The sequence below is a fragment of the Mirounga leonina genome, unplaced genomic scaffold (assembly GCF_011800145.1).
Source record: "Mirounga leonina isolate KUSES-001 unplaced genomic scaffold, KU_Mleo_1.0 Mir_91, whole genome shotgun sequence".
NCBI lineage: Eukaryota > Metazoa > Chordata > Mammalia > Carnivora > Phocidae > Mirounga > Mirounga leonina.
In genome coordinates, this window is record NW_023270839.1 from 41,476,746 (window position 1) to 41,497,074 (window position 20,329).

Genomic DNA, 20,329 nt, shown 5'->3' on the forward strand with positions numbered 1-20,329 from the left:
TTCCAAAGTAATCGATAACACAGGCTGGATCAATGTATATGCCCAGTTATACTAACAGAGAAAAGGTAACCGTTTCAAAATGCCTTTAGCAACCCAGTCTGCAGATTGTTATTGGTGTGACTATTGCTGAAACAGGTGTTAGGTTCATAAATTTGCATAACAAAATGTTTTCCTTGTGGCAGCAACCCATACAATAATTGGTGCCATCTGTATTTATCTATTGAAGTTTGGTTTCTGATATGAATACAAAGAATCTTGTGGTGTCTAATCTCATAGCACCCAATTTATTGAGGGTGGTGGACATTGGAGAGGCGTTCATCATTCCCAAGGAAAATACAGATTGAAGGAAAATGTTGAAGTGATGACGTATGTTGCTATTCCTTCACCGTCCATTTTCATTTCTGACTATGTGAAACAGACTCAAGGCCACACGCCTACAGAACTGCTTCTTCAGAGTAGTACGTGGGGAAGATCCAGCCAGAATGGAAAACCAAGGGGCTCTGTCAACCTATTTACAATTCCCTTTTGAAAGGCTCTGCTTGCTTGCTTGCTTGCTTGCTGAGAGAGAGAGAGAGAGAGAACAGGGCAGGGCAGAGAGAGGGGAAGAGAGAGAAATTTCAGCAGACTCCATGCTAAGCATGGAGCCCAACATGGGGCTCGATCTCACGACCCTGAGATCACGACCTGAGCTGAAACCACGATTTGGACACGTAACCGACGGAGCCACTGAGGCACCCCTGAAAGGCTCTGCTTTCACTAAAACCTCTCATTTTCTGATTTCTTACCTCTTAACCAGTGAGTAGAAATCCGAGTTTGGTGCAAACTTCATATCAGCTCATACTTTTTACTAGCTGAGAAGCAGAAGCAATTTGAGTTGTAGTTTTATCTTGGACTTGTTTCTAATGAGGGGAAGGAAAAATACAAAATTGTATGAAAGCTTAGTTTTTTAAAATCTGAAAGACAATAATGCAACATTCTAATAAAGAATATCTTAAAACCATGAAGACAGTCCTTTTCAGTGAATATCATAAAATCTATTTGATTGTCTCTAGCAATTCAAGCAAATTGCATATCTTTAAAATAAATGTTTCAGGTGAACTCTGTATGTATTCTTTCAATATTTTATATTTTTTATACCTACAGGTCCATGAAGACCTTTATCAGTTAAAGGAGAAATTAACAAATTTCCCACTTGAGGAAAAAGGAGAGGCTCTAAACATTCAGAATCTTGAAACTGCAATCAAAAGGACTGAAATGGGGTTAAGAGTAAGTAGAGCTTTAGATATTAAATAAAGTGCTGGAAGGAGACAAAGATTCCTCTAGAAGAAAAGGACTATGGTTTTCACAGGACCCTGTGTAATTCTATAACAAAGATGGACTTAGGTTGGTCAGCAGCTTTCTCATTCTGTTCCTTTTATTAAAATCGTGATTATTAACTGATTGGTTGGCATCCTGTCACATTCCACAAAGAATTTAAGGTGTTGGGAATGTAAGATTATGCAGTGACAACCCCTAATGTATGGCTTGATAAAAAGAATTAAGAATTTTTAAAATAACCATTAGTCCAAAAATATGCCTGACAAAAAAATGATTCAAAGCAATACACTGCAGAGAGTTTCTATCAGATTCACTGGGGTGCTGAAGAATAAGAGTTTATTTTTCCCTAAATAGCTTAAGTATTTTTAGATTAGTAATTTTTGTGATATTGTGATCCAGTAGGTAGAGCTAAAGAGATGTACCAATTTTGGAAGAGAGAAATAAAGTACACAGGGACTTCATCATTATAGATGGGTTGAAGAGCAGATAATTTTTAGACCAGGATAATATTTATTTATAAAACAAGGATCTAGGGGCGCCTGGGTGGCTCAGATGGTTAAGCATCTGACTCTTGATTTCAGCTCAGGTCCTGATCTCAGGGTCGTGGGATCGAGCCCCATGTCAGGCTCCGTGCTCAGCGGGGAGTCTGCTTGAGATTCTCTCTCTCCCTCTCTCTCTACCCCTCCCCCCTGCTCTTTCTCTCTCAAATACAAGGATCTATTAGCACATGGGTCCAAATAAGGACCATCTCCATCTTCGAGACCTCGAACTGTCACTGTCCCTGCTCTGGCCTCAGACTTTCACTCTCCCACATTGTCAGCTTCACAGCCCAGCTCCTCAGACTGTGAGAGATGGCACGTGTTTTGTTGCCTCGTCAAACTGGCCCACCATTGTCCTAGATTACCTGACAGTGAGAGGGCTGCACCCAGCTGGAGTCTTTGGGTTGGCCATTTTAAATAATCTGTTACCTAAAGGCCACATTCTTGCCCCGGATGCTTGAAATCCCTATAAAGGAAAGACATTACTCCATATCCATCCTGCCTAGTAAGCTTACCTGGCTAAGCGATTTACTGACTATTGTGCATAGTTTAATTTGTGAAGAGTGCTACAGGTCATTCAAGATCTGAGCCTCAATTGTTTATGCTTTTTGGGATAGTTAAAGTCATTTAGCCTCGAGATGCCCAATGATAGTTTAGGCATGCAATAAACGCATAGCATGTTGTGTCTTTTGGCTTAATTACACAATTCAAAGCGTTATCCTAATGAAATAAAGTAAATTAGCTGAGTATCTTAAGTCCACTATAATGGCCTAAACTTTAACTTTTCTGTAACAGATTCACATTGAGAAGTATTTAAATGTTGTAAACCATCATGTGTTAACGACTCCTATTGATGACGATAATTTATATTCTTCTCATGCTTCCAAGTGGTAAGTAAAAGAGCCATTTTGGGGTCCAAAATAAGTACAATAAAAAAATAACTTTTCCCACTCAGGTCAGATGACCATAAAGATAAAATCTTCTTGGCTTTGTTCATATCCATGCTACGAATTTTAGTAGTTTTGTATAAGAAGTTAGTGGCAGCATTTGAACTTTAATGAAGTTTATCCCAGGTTACTCTTCTTGCCTTCTAATACTTGACACCATGACAATTACTTCAGAGTCCTAGTTTTGGTGTTACTATTTTTTTTTAGTAAAAGGTATCCAAAATTCAACTCCTAAAGGAAATATTTGTAAGTTATGATAGCTGAAAAGAACAAACTATGAGGCAATTATAGCCTCAGAGAACCAAGCAGAAAGGTTCAGGCAAAGACCTTTCTTCTACAGTTCTTCTCCCTTGCCAAGGAGTGTCCTTGCCCCTTATTAGGCTCTGGAAGAGTGAAGGAAGACTTCACTATTCACTGGGGCATGGAGCTGGCTACCAGAAGTAGTTCTTGGATCCTTTCTCTCCTATTCAAGACAATATTAAGATCACTGGCCTCCCAGCAGGAAGATAGGAGCCTGGCAAGTTTGTAGAGCCTTGCAAGCCTGGGGGAGTATCTCCATCATGGCTGTGAATGGATGCTGCTAAAGTAGCACATGCAACTTGAAAATGAAATGATAGGAGCCAGGTCAAAAACTGGAGAAAAGTCCAAATGGGTCCTGCCTAGTAAGTTTACCTGGCTAAGCGACTTTAAAGTAAGCAGGCAGGTCCTGGGAGTCGCAGGAAGTGGCTCAGGGAGGAAGCTAAGCAGCAGCAGGAGATGGAAATGGAAAACAGGAGAGTCAGGAGATCAGGGACTGTTGTCTGTGACCGGTGTATTTCCGGGTTGATAGTCACACCGGACTCTGCACTTGCAGGGGTTCCCAAGAGACTGTCATGAATAGATTTGGCCTCAGAGTCTACGTTCTGTTGGGAGTTTTCTATGCAAAGCTGTTTGCACAACCCAGAATTCCTGCAGGTTCTTATGCTTGGGGGTAGTGTGACTGGCCAATCCATTGCATTTTTCTTCTGAGGTTCCATGACAAAAGTCCTTCTAATACCCAAGTAAGAAGGTGGTTTTCATTATTGATGGCAGGACTCACTGAGGGACAGGTTGCTTATCTCAACATTGCTCAGGGGGCCAGAGGAGGAGACTTAGATTATCAAAGTCTTGAGTTGGAATAAGCTGGACCTGGCCTTTTATGCCACATGGCTGTTAGTTTAAAAATTGGGGCATGAAGATGTCCATCAACAGATGAATGGATAAAGAAAATGTGTGTATACACACACAATGGAATATTATGCAGCCATCAAAAGGAATGAGATCTTGCCATTTGCAACGACGTGGATGGAACTGGAGGGTTTTATGCTGAGCGAAATAAGTCAATCAGAGAAAGACATGTATCATATGACCTCACTGATATGAGGCATTCTTAATCTCAGGAAACAAACTGAGGGTTGCTGGAGTGGGGGGTGGGGTGGGAGGGATGGGGTGACTGGGTGATAGACACTGGGGAGGGTATGTGCTCTGGTAAGCGCTGTGAATTGTGCAAGACTGTTGAATCTCAGATCTGTACCTCTGAAACAAATAATGCAATATATGTTAAGAAAAAAAAGAAGAAGAAGATAGCAGGAGGGGAAGAATGAAGGGGGGGAAATCAGAGGAGGAGACGAACCATGGGAGACGATGGACTCTGAAAAACAAACTGAGGGTTCTAGAGGGGAGGGAGCTGGAAGGATGGGTTAGCCTGGTGATGGGTATTAAAGAGGGCACGTTCTGCATGGAGCACTGGGTGTTATGCACAATGAATCATGGAACACTACATCTAAAACTAATGATGTAATGTATGGTGATTAACATAATAAAAAATTTTTTTAAAAATTGGGGCATGCATCCATAACATGTATTTATTTATTTATTTATTATTATTTTTTATTTTTTTTTTTAAGATTTTATTTATTTGCGAGAGAGAGAATGAGAGACAGAGAGCATGAGAGGGGGGAGGGTCAGAGGGAGAAGCAGACTCCCTGCCGAGCAGGGAGCCCGATGCGGGACTCGATCCAGGGACTCCAGGATCATGACCTGAGCCGAAGGCAGTCGCTTAACCAACTGAGCCACCCAGGCGCCCAACATGTATTTATTTATAATTGTATACTTATCCTAGGGAGTGAACACATTATACAATACACGGACAAAGAAACATTTAAATAATGAGACAAAGAAGATTAAACAGTTTAAAATATTTTACTTTATTAACAGCACGAAACTGTCTTTTGCTAAAAAAGGTTATTAATGATAATGTTCTGGTTGCTTTCTCTTATTAATCACAATGGCTTTATACTGGCTGTAGCTAATAACCCGAAACACACTCTATGCTTCATGGAGATTCAGCATGGATGCTGGTTGAATGGGAATCCATAGTTCAGTTAGTCTTCTGGATAATTTTTAAGTTGGTGGTTGGGGGTGGAGATTTCGTGGACTCTTCATGAGTTTGATTGGTTTATCATCATTTTTGCTCTCTAGCGTGGCTGAAGAAAAGCTCAGGCTATGAGTAGGTGTCCATTCCGGCATTTTATTTTTCACTGATGCCCATTTTCACTGGCTTCAAAATACAGTCTGTTTTTTTGCAGGAATCTTTTTAAGACACCTGTCCATTTTCTCAGGCTTGAGTGAAAATTAATGAATAGAATCCATGAACTCACTCTACGAGTAAACTCCAGAACATTCTAACGCTGTCAAAAAACATCACACAGACCTTACTGTTCATGCCCTTGTGGTTTGGAATCTCCACTCCCAGGAGGCCTCCAGAACCGCAGGGAACATGACCACAGGAGGGATCCAGGGACAAGCTGAATATTAAATAGTAGCACAAAGTAACTTCTTATTTTTATTTCTTCTTTTACATATTTCTTATTTGGTGTAAATAGAAGTTCTTATACTCTCCTCACCCACCAATGGCATTCTTTTACGGATCGCCTGAGATGTGGGCATCCTGTTTGAGAGACCACAGGTCTAGAACGACGGTTCTTAAACTTTGGTTTGCAATCCTCCTTTGCCAGCCCCCGGATGGTCTGGAATTGGCATTTTAACAAAGAGTCTTGGTTAGGGACGCCTGGGTGGCTCAGTCGGTTAAGCATCTGCCTTCGGCTCAGGTCATGATCCCAGGGTCCTGGGATCGAGTCCCGCATCGGGCTCCTTGCTGAGCAAGAAGCCTGCTTCTCCCTCTGCCTGCCTCTGTCTCTCGCTCTCTGATAAATAAATAAAATCTTTAAAAAAAAAAAAAAAGAGTCTTGGTTATTCCTAATGCAGATAATTTGTGCTTAGAATCCCCGGGACAAGCATAACTCCCTGGAATCAGTATTCTTTTGGCCACATAGAGGGTCTGCCTCTGTATGATCAAGAGCCTGGTCCTGGAAATTCAGCTCCCCCATTGCTATGAAGGGTTGGAGTAAGCCTCTTGCACTAGGAATGAGCCACAAGTGGGACCTGGCAGTCAGGCCACTGCCACCGTCTGCTTATACCATGAGTGTGCTGGAGTGTCAGAGGCCAGGAGTCCAGAGAAGCAGCTCTGAGAGGGGTGCTATATAATAAGGACGGTGGATCCCCATTACTCCCTTGACAGCAAGCACAGTTGCTACGGTAGACTGAGAATCAACATTGTTCAGAGATACGGGGCTTCATTCCAACTATGGCAACCCAGGAAATCAGGAGAGTTCATGCCAAGTGAATTCCAATACTATCCCTGGATATACCTTAAAAAATGATTTAGAACAGGCCAGATACAATCATCATCTTCATTTTCATCATTATTGTGAATTTCATCATTGTCACCAACAGCTTCATAACACTTGACAGTTTGCAAAGGACTTTATTTTACCCTATGAGGCAAATATTTAACCTTTCCTTTTAAAGATGTGCATCCTGAGGGTCACAGCAGGCCCAGGTCGCACTGGTGTTGGTGGTGAGACCCAGACTCAAGTCCAGTCACCTGTGTGTGATCGAGCGCTCTCCAGCACCATGGCCACCTGAAAACCAAGAAGTCTAATTTTCACAAAAGATGGTTTTCTTTTCAGCAAGAAGGGAAAATCTGGTCATTTTGTCCAGTAGAAACAAAAACCAGGAGGGACACAAAGTGATAACAACTGATGCCAGCAAATGCAAGATGTCCCCCGCCGTCATGCAGAAAACAACAATGAGGACATTATCAAGAGTGGTCTATTTTCTCCAAAGAGCTCAAAGAGCTTTTGTATTGTTTTCAAAATATGTTCCATTACTATCCCACTTTGGCAGTGATTCTTCTATGTCAAAGTGTCTTTCTTCCTCTCACATGATTGGCTTTCAAGGATTTTATTGCTCATAATATGTGCTCACACTGCTCTTAACGACCATGCTTTGTTACTGACACTGGGAGGGTGACGACCATCTGTACCCACACGATCAGAACTGCATGGAAATCTTCATTTTATATTCTGTTGTGCCAGTGTTTGAGAAGGGGGAGAAAGAACAAAGCAAATAGATAATAGTGAACATCAGTGAGAGGGAAAGAAGAGGTTTGTATTGCATGGTGAGTGTCCATCAGAAGGTACATTTTCCTCAGTTGAAGAAGCATCCCAGAGCCCAACCATTGTGGGCTGTTACATGGCGGTACATGAATCCCACTTGTGTAGACTATGACTATATCCTAGTCACAGGGAGAGGTGAAGCACAGGGAACAAGATGGGAACGCCTGGTGGTCTGTGTGAAGGGTTTGTGGAGGTTAACTGTTCTTTCCATTTCTCTGTGGGTTTGAAATTTTTTTAAACCAAAAATAAATTTTTTAAGAAAGCAGTATAAAATGAAAAACAAACTGGGAAAACATCTGCAACAGATAGGACACAAAAATTGCTAATAGTCTTTTAAAAAAGAGCTCCTGCCAATACAAAACAAAAAACAAAAACTTGACATAGAAGGACATCAACAGACTACTCACAGAGAAAGAAATGCAGATAAGCAGTAAATATGTGAAAAATGTTTAATCTCATGGGGAAGCCAGAGAAATGCAGTGTAAACAATATATTATATTTTCTTTACAAATTAGCACAACAGATCATTTAAACCATCCTCATACTCAGGGCTGATGAGGTGGCAGTAGGAGGGGAATACTTTGATTCTACCACTGAAGGAATAAGTTGGACCAAAGTCCTTAAAGGCAATTTTTCAACAGGTGTGAGAAGCTTTGTACAATTGTCATTTTTTAATTTAGCTGTTGTACTTCTAGGAACTTCTAGGAAATAAGAGAGACACGTGGATCTCTGTATAAGTTTGTTCACTTCAGTGTTCTATTTTATAGCAATAAATGTGGAAATACCTTCAATGTTAACAGTTAAAGCATGATTCAGTCTATAGCACATCTATGTGTGCATTGCATAGCTAGCTATTAAAACTGATACTGTCCGAGGGGTGCCTGGGTGGCTCAGTCGGTTCAGTGTCTGCCTTTGGTTCAGGTCATGATCCCGGGGTCCTGGGATCGAGCCCTGCCTCAGGCTTCCTGTTCAGTGGGGAGTCTGCTTTTCCCTCTCCCTCTGCTCCTCCTCTACCCTCCTCCCCTGCTTGTGTGCTCTCTCTAATAAATAAATAAAATCTTTTTAAAAAGTTTAAAATTAATACTGTCTGAGAAATTTTAATGACATGGAAAAATCCTCACAGTATATATTGAGGGGGAGAAAGCAGGATGCAAAATTGTATCTCAGTTCAAACTCACTTTTTTTTTAAGACTTTATTTATTTATTTGCCAGAGAGAGAGAGCGCACAAGCAGGAGGAGCGGCAGGCAGAGGGAGAAGCAGGCTCCCCGCTGAGCAGGGAGCTGGATGTGAGATTCGATCCCAGGACTCCGGGATCATGACCCAAGCTGAAGGCAAACACCCAACTGACTGAGCCACCCAGGCATCCCTCAGTTCAAACTTACTTCTAGATACATAATGCGCAGAAGTGAAAGGAAGATGGTGTAGACATACTTGCCCCTATTCCTTCTGATAAATACAGCTGTAAAGCCTGGATATTATATACAAAACAAACTTAGGAAGACTTAGAAAGAAGGCAGGCCAGTTAGGGGCCCTGGGACCCAAGGAAGGACATAATGGTGAGGCCCCTGGATTTTCTTTTTGCTTTGTGTATCCCTTTATTGGTCTATATTGTTCCTTCTCTCTGTAGAGCTTCTTGTGACATTTCTTACAAGAGAGGTCTCTGGTGACAAATTCCCTTAGTGTTTGTTTATCTGAAGAGGTCTTTATTTCCCCTTTGCCTTTGAAGCATAATCTCACTGGACACAGAATTCCAGGTTGGTGGGTTCTTTCCATAATTCAAATAGTTCACTCTTCTCTCTTCTTGCCTGTATGGTTTATGAAGAGATGTCTGATACAATTTATATCTCTCTTCCATAGGTAAGTTGGGTTTTTTCTTTGCCTTCTTTTAAGATTTCCTGTTTGTTTTTAGTTTTTCATAGTTTGAATAGGATATGCCTAGGTATGGTTTTTTAGAATTTATCCCAGCTTGGTATTCTCTGAGCTCCCTGCATCTGTGGTTTAATATCTGTCATTGGAAAATTCTCATCATTACTCAAGTATGTCTTCTGTTCCTTTTTCTTTTTCTGATATTCTCATTATGTGTATGTTATACCTTTTATAATTGTCCCACAGTTCCCGGACACTGTTTTGTTCATTCCTCTTTCTCTTTGCATTTCAGTTTGGGAGGTTCTATTGATGTTTCTTCAAGCTCATGGATTCTTTCCTTGGCTGTGTCCAGTTCATTAATAAGCCCATCAAAAGCATTCTTCATTTCTTATGGTGTTTTTGATTTCTAACATTTCCTTTATATTCTTTGAGTTTCAATATCTCTACTTACATTATTACATATCTGCTCTTGCATGATGGGGCTACTTTTTTCCACTAGAGTCGTAGCTCAATTAATCACACTGATTTTAAATTCCTGGTCTGATAATTCCAAAACCTCCTGTCCTCGTATCTGATTCTGATGCTTGCTTTGTCTCTTCAGACTTTTTTCTTGCCTTATAGCTTTGTCTTTTTTTTGAAAGCTGGACATGATGTATTGGGTCATAGGAAATGAGGTAAGTAGGCCTTTATCTGGCTAGGAGTTGGGTTGTGTTTACTGTAGGTGTCTGAGGCTTCAATTTCCTCAGCTGTCTTTGCCTTTGTGTCCCCTGTGGTCTTTGGGTTTCCCTAGAAACTTCTTCCTAAGTAGGTCTGAGCCTTGAAGTCCTCTCATCTGCGATCCTCTGTTATACTGAAGCCTGCAGATGTAGTGTGCTGGGGGAAGCATTCAGTGCTCCTTGATCAGGCCCCCCATCTTCCCATGGCTCTGTGCCCCCAGACTGTTACCTTCACAAGTTTGTCTTGGCTATTCCCCCTCTTAGGTGAGGCAGGAAGCCTGGACGGGGTTGGAGTTAGCTAATTGCCCTTCCTCAGGTCAGATAATAATTTTCCTTGAGAGCTGGCCTTTAATACAGAGAACAGAACGAAGAACAGAACCCTCTGGGATTAGTCTGAAATGGTTTCTGTTCCCTCCCCACTGCTAGAGGCAGCAAGGGATTTTCTTCAGGCCTCACAGCAAGAACATGGTGGGGCTTCTAGAGGTAAAACTCAGGAAAGTATGCTCCCTCCTACCCCCCACCCCCCACCAAGCCTTGACCCCTCAGAATTTATAACACTCAAGCTAAGGCACACTGAGCCTCTGGCAATTTGTTGAGTGGAGTTTAACTGTTCTTGCCAATACCAGCTCCAGCAGTAGACTCCCTCTCTGAAGCTTTATCCAGGTCTGTCTGTCTCTGTGTCTCTCCAGTTTTCAGGGCAGTAGTTTTCCTGTGACTTCAATTCTCTGATAGATCTAAGAAGAATTGCTTTTCCATTTCTTCAGCTTTTTCTTATCACCCTCATCCTCACAATACCTTCCAAGCTCTTTACATGTTGAAATGAAACCAGGAGCCCACAAACTGCTTTTTAACGATAATTTCACAGATGTGGGCATCACAGTAGAGTCAAGAGATTGAGTCATTGTGGTTGAGTTTAAATGATCTTAATTACGTTGACCATTTTAAAGAACAGGGATCTGCTTTCCAATGAGAAGTTTTAAGACATACATTACACACACAGTCGTTCTTACAATTTTATTTTGTTTTTACACTGCTCTCCCATGGAGCTGCCCTCTGCTTAATAAGGAAGACTTTTAACCGGCCTTTGATCCTTAGTCTTTGCAGCTCTATAAAATAGAAGTTTAAGGAACATAAGTGCTAACTGCTTAGAGACCAGCATTTTGAATTTATTTAACATCGGCTATTCTGTGATTTGGCTTTACAAAATAAAATATGCTGTATTTTTCTCTACCAAGAAATGTTTATAGTGTAGTAATTCTGTCAGTTGTGGGTCATATAACCTCAGCCAAACGTAAAGCTTTTTATTCGTGCTATAGTGGTCATTATCAGACTCAGAAGTTCTTATGCTTAATAAAACAAGTGCAGATTAATAGTGGTAAAAAGGCTAAAGTTGGTTTATTGTAATTACCAATGGAATAGTTCCTGTAAAATCTAACTGAACTAGGAAGCATTGTTTTAAAATTACAATCTGTGAAGATAAATTCAATTTAAAATTTTTTTTCTTTTTTTAAACTTAGGTTGCTTCCAGCTGTAATTGATCAGAAATCATTTATTTTCCCTCTAGAATCTGAGGGTAGACTTTGGCAAACCCAAAGACAGCACGGTACATTTCCACATGCCTGTCCGAGAATAAAGGTAGGAATAGAGACATCCATAAAGACAGAATGGGGATGAGTGGTTGGGGAGGCTGGGCGGAGGGGAGACTGGGGAGGGACCTCTGATGCTTATCAGGTGTCTTTTCGGGATGGTGAAATGTTCTGGAATTTGATAGTGGCAATGGTTGCACAATTCTGTGGATCTCCTGAATACCTTTGAACTGTACACTTTAAAAGGGTAAATTTAAGGGATATGAATTATGTCTCAATAAAGCTGTTAGAAAAAAAAAACTTTTTTAGAGTAAAGGCAGGAAATTTACTTTGTGTTCTAAATGAGGGAACATGCCACTGTTGTTTCAGATATGTTCATGGCACGGTCAGTTTCTACCACACAAGAGCTTTCTTCAGAAAGCAAAATATACCAAACCACAGTGCATTCACGTTTTTAAATTAGCAATAATCACACCTCAGATAAACCAGTGACTGCAATGCTTCCACATGCACAGCTAGAATTTTTGAACAGAGCCCTCCAAGGAAAGTTTCCAGGTGGCAAGGGCTAGAGCTCAAGAGGTTACTGATTTCGCCTGCTGGGTGCTCTTGGCAATCGGATTCCTGTTCCTGATTCCCCAAAAGTGGGAACAGCTCACCTCCCATCAGGGCTTGAGGAGCGCTAACTTGATTCACCTTCAGAACGATCCTAGAGTGACGTGCTCTTGTTGTCTTCATTTCACTGATGAAGAAGCCAAGATTCAGAAATGTTAAAGAAATTGCCCAAGAGGACACAGCTAGTAAGTGTCAGAGGCAGGATTATGTACCCAGAAATACAGGGATAACCACTGAGGTGGCCCTTTTTAGATAATAGCTTTGTTGAGGTATAATTAATATACCATAAAATTCACCCTTTTTAAGTGGACATTCAGTGGCTTTTTGTATATTCACTGATTTATGCAGCCGTCACACTGTACCCTCATTAATGGGTAACGGTGCCACCCGTATTTTTCCTCCATCACACTTGACAAAATCTGTAACTAGATTTTTTTAAATGTCTGTTTTCCCAGTAGAATATAAATTGAATGAGGGCAGGAGCCATGTCAGTCTGTTCACTGCTGTATATTCCCAGGGGACTCTCGATAAATGTTTGTTGAATGAAGATACGAGACCACAGGGCCCACCCCCACGTCCAGTCAGTCCTGGCTCCACGACCTTCCCCTAGCAGCCCGCTCCTACTTCTACACTGTCCGTCCTACATGGAGTCTGTCCGGCCACATCTGTGGAGTATTTACTATGTGCCAAAAGCACTGTCAGAGGCACATGGGGACGAATGACGCCAGGTCCCCATTCTCAGAACTCACGTTCTCTTACACCGTGAGAAAGGGAGCTTAAATGTCTCCCCACCCTTCCTATTAAGTCTCTGCATCCGTGAAATTTTTTTTTCCTCCAGAATCTCAGGAGGGTCACTGCTGGTCCACAAGTAGAAGGTTAGAGCTCTCTGGTTTGTGGGAACAAGGAAACAAAATATCTGAAATTAGGACTCTTTAGAATGTATAGCTGCTATTATTATTTCAGAAAAAAATAAAACTGTGGCCCAGAAATTTACCTTCCCGAAAGAGTTTTGAATCCTGGCAAACGATCACAACGATAAGAAATCTTATGTGCTGAATACAACCCCAGAATTCTTTTAAATACTCTGAGCATGGGTGAGCTCCATTTAAAAGGGGCACAGACTGTTTCCTACCCTGGCTTTCCCTCAGGGCCTAGATCCCTATCGTTGTTTTATTTCTAATATCAGTGACATCTGCTTAAAAATGCATAACCGCGGACACACACGATAGCCCTGATTTTGCTCTGTAAACTCACTGACAGACAGTGCTGTTCTGGCAGCTGTTCCTGCAAGCCTGCTCCACCAACTTCAGAGCTTGTATTATGAAGTCGCAGTGACATCCAACTGGGATATCACCACCTTTAATTGCCCACTGCCAACCTGTTCAGCTAGGTAAACCCCAGTCGCTTCTTGCAGCTCTCTTTCTCCAAAGTAGATAACTATTTTTGGAATTCCATTTCACACCAAAAACTTACATGACAAACCATTAGGAATTGCTCAATTGTAATTAAAAGTCATAATTAAGAATTCTTTGGGGGCACCTGGGTGGCTCTGTTGTTGGGCGTCTGCCTTCGGCTCAGGTCATGGTCCTGGGGTCCTGGGATCGAGCCCCGCGTTGGACTCCCTGCTCGGCGGGAAGCCTGCTTCTCCCTCTGCCACTCCCCCTGCTTGTGTTCCCTCTCTCGCTGTGTCTCTCTCTGTCAAATAAATAAAATCTTTTTTTTTTAAAAAAAGAATTCTTTGGACAGCTACATGCACACAAATGAAACTGGACCATTTTCTCACACCATACACAAAAATAAACTCAAAATGGATTAGTGGCCTAAATGTGAGACCTGAAACCATATAACTCCTAGAAGAAACCAGGCAGTAATCTCTTTGACATTGGCCTTAGCAACATTTTCCTAGATATGTCTCCTTAAGCAAGGGAAACAGAAGCAAAAATAAGCTATTTGGATTACACCAGAATAAAAAGCTTTTGCACAGCCAAAGAAACCATCAACAAAACACCAAGGCAACCTACTGAATGGGAAAAGATATTTGCAAATGGTAAGGGGTTATTTAAGTATTTATTTATACATTTATTTATACATTATACTAATAATTATACTTATTAGTATTAAGTACTTAATTATACAATTAAACACTAAAAAAATGGGCATTCCATAAAAACATTAAAAAATGGGCAGAGCGCCTGATTAGACATTTTACCAAAGAAGACATACAGATGACCAACAGACACACACAAAAATGATCAACATCACTCATCATTAGGGAAATGCAAATCAAAACCACAATATCACCTCGCATCTATCAGAATGGCTAGAATCACAAAGAGAAGAAACAACAAGTGTTGGCGAGGATGTGGAAGAAAGAGAGGCCTCACGTAATGTTTTGTGAGAATGTAAATTGGTATAACCACTGCGGAAAGCTGTATGGAGGTTCCTCAAAAAATTAAAAATAGAAATACCATATGATCTAGTAATTCCACTATTGGGTATTTACCTAAAGAAAATGACAACACTCATTCAAAAAGATACATGCATCCCTATGTTTATTGCAGCATTATTTACAATAGCCAAGACATGGAAGCAGCCCCAGTGTCCATCGATGAATGGATAAAGAATGGATACACACACACACACACACACACACACGGTGGAATATTACTCATCCCTAAACAAGAATGAGATCTTGCCATTTATGACAGCATGGATGGGCCTCGAGGGTGTTACACCAAGTGAAATAAGTCAGAGAAAGGCAGATATTATATGATTTCATTTACATGTAGAATCTAAAAAACCAAACAACTGAAGAAATACCAGACTGTGGTTGCCACAGGGGAGGTGGATGGGGGATGGGTGAAATAGAGGAGACTAAGTGATACAAACTTGCAGTTATAAAAAGTAAGTAAGTCCGGCTGCCTGGGTTTGTTAAGCATTTGCATTTAGCTCAGGTCATGGGATTGAGACCTGCATTGGGCTTCCTGCTCAGCAGTGAGTCTGCTTGTCCATTTCCCTCCCTGCTCCCTGCTCGTGCTTTCTCTCTCTCATTCTCAAATAAATAAATATATTTTTAAAAAGTTGGTAAGTCACAGAGATGAAAAGTACAGCATAGGGAATATAGTCAGTAATACTGTAAAAAAAATTATTTTCTTTTACATTTGAAAAAGCCATATTGTGATGACTGTTCTTCACAGTGTATACATTTGTTCTACCTCAGCACCAGCTCAATCCCTCTCTGGGGCTCCTTGGACTATAGGCACACCTGTACTCATAACAGATAAGGAAAGGATTTGAAATAAAAACAACAAAGGAGGAAGTAGGGGGAAGAAGAGAAGGAGAAAAAGTTTATAGGTTTATAGGGCAAGAGAGTATTTGATTTTCTTGTTGTATCTGGTAAGCCAATTCCTACACTGTTTAGACCAAAGGACCTACTTACAAACGTGATACAGTTGGTATGTTTGTGGAGCAGGGAAGATAAACCCAACCCACTGCTTGAGAACTATTCCCTATACTAATTCCATAAAATGGATTCCTTAGCAGTCAAACATAAAAAAAAATACTGTGATCTAATACAACGTGGCAACGTGCAAATCTGTGTCTAAGATGGGAAGGCTCCGATTTTGTGAATTTGGATCAAATTCAGAAAATGATTTTCAAACTTGGATCAAAATGAAAGTTTTGAGGACTTTGGACATTATGAAGAATAATATGGTGAGAGATGAAAGCAGGAAAAAGAGCAGGTAAGGGTTGCTTCCCAGACTGTTGCTGTGAGTCCTGCCTCACATAGTGGTGGGTGGCCCATGAGGTGGTAGTTAGCCTGCCACAGAGCAGAGCAGGCAGAAGAGAGCGCCTCCGTGAGCCGACCCCGCCGTGAGCTTTGTCTTCTCCCAAGAGCAGCGGGTTAAAAAAATACCGCTCCTTCTCCATGGCTTTTTACTGAAGTGTTTTAAAATACAGACCTAATGACATCTCACCCCTCAATGCTTTAACATGCATCTTTTAAAATGAGCATATTCCAATGTGCCCATAATAACATTATCACACCAAAAAAAGGAACAATAACTTGTGAATATAATAAATACTCAGGTCATACTCAAATTTCCCCAATTGATCCTCAGATGGCTTTTACGAATCCTTTACCCAAACCTGAATCTGCTAAGATCTATTCATTGCATTTGATTATTTTTTCTTAAAGCTCTAATAATCCAAAGCAGAGAGACTCTGTTCATTTCATTGCTGTCATTGGTGCCCAGCCCAAAGTAGGCTCTCAAGAGATGACAACATCATGGTTAGAAGTATGGGTTCACATCCTGGCCCCACCACGTCCTACCTGTTCCTTAACCTCTCTGTCTGTGCCTCAGTTCCTCGTCTGCAAAATGGGCATAAGGATAGTCCCTACCTCATAGAGCTGCTGTAAGGATAAATGAGTTAACAGATGTAAATGTTTATAACAGTGCCCCATATGTGGGTGTTATACAAGTGTTCATTCTTACTATTTGCTGATGAATACTTGGCAACCTTAATTATGTACCAAATATGTGACAGACACTTTAGGCATCAGCCAAACCTCTCTGGTCTCATGGAGTTTACATTCTAGTTGGGGTCGGGCATTCCTTAGGAAAAGAAAAATGATTTGCAAAGTAAATACATATGTAATATGTTAGTTGGTGAGAGAAACCTGGGGAAGGAACATAGGAGTGTTTGATGGTCTCCCTTGTAAGGTGACACTTGAGCAGAAATCTGATGGACGTGACGAAATGTCTGGCTATTTGGAGGGGAAGAGCATTCCAGACAGAGGAAACAGAACACGTAAAGACCCTGTACTGGAATACAAATGATGTGGAAATGTTGGGGTTTGGAGCAAACGGTCAAGAGAGAATTCTCAAGATGTCTTTGGTGCAAAATGGTGATATCATTAAAGCAAAGGGACAGCACCAATGGGCAGAAAGAGCTGCACTGGGATTGTGAGGGGTGGCCCATTATATATTTTCAAGTTGGGAGGGAGTTAGGGATAGCGTAAGTCTTTAAGGAATTTTGGAAGCAAGGTTTCCAGGACCTTGAGGAGCTAGTTGTTGTTAGGAAAAGGTCATTTATTACTGTCTAGTAAATCTTTAGTCATGAGACCTTCAGATGTGTATCAGTAGGTCATATGCTTGGACGATGATTACTGACATATATCTTGGGGGGGTGGTAGAGAAAAAGGAAGTTTCCAAAGGAATTTTTATATGTTAAAGCAGACTTATAGGATCCTGGAGGTTGGGATGTTAAGTTAGGATTGCCTTTTGCCCTTAGCAAAGTATCAACATGGAAGCAGCTGAGTTCCTAGAGGAAGGTCACTCTGCCTGTCTCAAGGACTAGTCAATGGGCTGTAGGCAGTAAGGAAATTTAGTTGTTTCTTGTGCCTTTGTTTCCCACATCATAAAGAGCAAAGAAGCTGGAGGGGAATATGCAGGGGGAGGGAAGTAGGAAATGTGGGAGGGGGCGAGATGTGGTGGACCATTGTGAGGACTTCGGATACCTCTCTGAGTGAGACGGGAAGCCACTAGGGTCTTTTCCTGCTATGAGGTAGAAGGGGAAGGGCAGCAGCGGGGGGACCATTTAGGAGCCTGTGTGGGCCATGATGATGAAATCCTAGCTCATCCTCATAACATTTGGGGGAAAGGAATTAATCATCCCTGTTTCACAGATAAGGAAATGGAAGGTGGGAGATGATTCTAATTTAAACCAAAGTGACGGCAGAACTGGCATTCAAACGCAGGTGTATTTGACCTCAAAGTTCTGGCCTTTCCTCACCATTGTTAAAAAATACAAAAACTTGAGCTCCCTTCCTGTGTTTACTACAGGGAAATTTACAACAACAAAAAAACAAACAAACAAAAAAAGGATAGACTCCTGATTTGGTTCACAAATGGCCCTAACTATCCCCAGAATTATCCTCAGGTATGTCCCTCCAAACTTTCCCAGAGAAACTTCTCAATCAACGCACCTGATTAAGGTGACCTTTTTCACTTTCTGATTTGTTACAATAATGTTAATGTAGCAATTATGAAGCCACATTAGAATTATTTATAATACATTAGGATACTTGAACATATGCAATACTGTTTTACTGTAACCAGTTACTATTCAATTGGCTTACACATACATTTTAAAGAGGTTTATACTTTACAATGTACAAAAGCTATAGCTAATGGGACAGATGATTAAGTGTGGTATTTGGGGCTATTTCTATCAAAAGTAGGCATCAAAAATAGGCCCTTAGGACTATATCTTTTTTTTTTTAAGATTTTATTTATTTATTTGACAGAGAGAGACACAGCGAGAGAGGGAACACAAGCAGGGGGAGTGGGAGAGGGAGAAGCAGGCTTCCCGCGGAGCAGGGAGCCCAATGTGGGGCTGGATCCCAGGACCCTGGGATCATGACCTGAGGCAGATGCTTAATGACTGAGCCACCCAGGCGCCCCAGGACTATATCTTCTGAGAATATTGTTTCTATGGGAAGAATCGATTAGCTACATATTTATAACTCATGGCACCTTCTCCAGAAACTTAAGTTACTTATTACAAGTGCAAAGACTACCCAAATTTTATTATATGGTATTCCATGCCTCAGTAACATTTCAAAGGTGGCATTCCAAATTTCTCATGCCTTGCTCCATGTCTTACCAGGAAATACTAACTTCTGGGCACACAGGAGAGCCATCATTCCCAACTCATCAGGGTAGTTCATAGCAAAGGGAGGGAGGCCAGAGAATTAGCAATTGGCCCATGTGCCATAAAAATTGGACAGAACGTCACCTTTGGCACACGTTACTGCTGTCTTCTGATGACTCTGTCACTGAGGCATGCAGTAATAACACAAACATAGTAAAACTAAAAAAAAAAATGCCTTTCATCACTGGTAAGCTATTTCCTCAAATATTTTAATTTTAATGTTCTATGTGTGAGGTGGGAGACATACGTATCTCTGTGCTATAGGAAGCTCAGAGTCTGTAGACAGGCATTCTGCAGGATGAAGAGTGCTTTCATAGAGGTTTAGAAAACATGCTCTGGTAGGGTTGGGGGGGGGGTATGCCAAATGCCTGGGCTTTGTTATAACCCATAAGTACATCATCTCTCAAATCTGTTTCAAGTACAGTTGTCTCTGACCTCTGTGTCCTAGTCTGCCCGCTCACATAGCATGTTCTTGTAAGAATTCTTCAACACTTTAAGGACCTTCAGTGACCTCTCATTATTTCACTATTTATCACTTTTGCCTTATTGTCCTTTTCCTCGTTAGCTAGGTTAGGTTGTGTGCTTATGGCAGAAATTGTTGTTGCTTCCCTGCCTGATACCCATCCTCCCTTCTGCATCACTAACAACTGTGGTTTTGTTCAGGATGGCATCACGCCATGAGGACGATCTCTCATTTCTGAGCCTTCCTTGCAGCTAAGTATGACCACGTGTCCCAGTTCTGTCCAGGACTTACTGGAGCGGCAGTCTACTGGGGATTGGTTCTAGGGAAGGTTTCGCTTTCCTGATGAAAGGGTAGAGTCACAACTAGCATGTCCCTTCTCCTCTTTCTCCTTTCCTTCTGTCTTGAACACAGACATGACATCTGGAGTTGTAGCAATTGTCTTGCAACCATGAGGTGACAAGCATAAAGACAAAAGGCAACAGTTTGAGAAAGGCAGAAAAGAAAGGGGAAAAGGACTGGACCCCACTAGCTTTTCTGAGTAGCTGAGTTTTAGCCAGATATAAGCTTCTCAATAAAGACTACATTTCCCAGACTCCCTTGCAGTTGGACATAGGACCAAGTACCGGCCAATGAAATGTAAGGGGAGGTATTGTGGGCAGTTTTCTGGAAACTTCCTTAAAAGCTACCTGGCTTGCACTCTTTGACCCTTTTCTTCCCCTTCATTTATCCTGCTGCCTGGAATGAAGCTGGGAGGGTTGAGACTCTATTAGCAAACATAGACCCAGAGGAGAAGGCCCATATATCAGAGATAGCAGGAATACTGAGCTAGAAGGAGCCTGATCCCTAGCAACTTCATGGATTTCCAGACCAACCCTGAACAGCCTGTCTCTGGACTTCATATACATGAGAAGAATAAATTGTCTTGTTGAAGTAATATTCTTCCAGTTTTCAGTCACAGACAAACTTAGTCCTAACCTTCCCATTACCAAGTTCATTAATTTTTCTATGCCTGGATTTATATTTTAGG

At 41.3% G+C, this 20,329-nt stretch overlaps 1 protein-coding gene across 1 annotated transcript in view; it reads left to right on the top strand.

Moving 5' to 3' along the window:
• LOC118003577 (IQ domain-containing protein H-like) overlaps nt 1-20,329 on the top strand; it is a 35,327-nt gene that overhangs the window by 7,642 nt on the left and 7,356 nt on the right. The window contains exons 2-4 of the mRNA XM_034994620.1: nt 1,144-1,266; nt 2,652-2,746; nt 11,442-11,559. Coding sequence (XP_034850511.1) covers nt 1,144-1,266; nt 2,652-2,746; nt 11,442-11,559 — 336 coding nt within the window. The remainder of the gene's footprint in view (nt 1-1,143; nt 1,267-2,651; nt 2,747-11,441; nt 11,560-20,329) is intronic.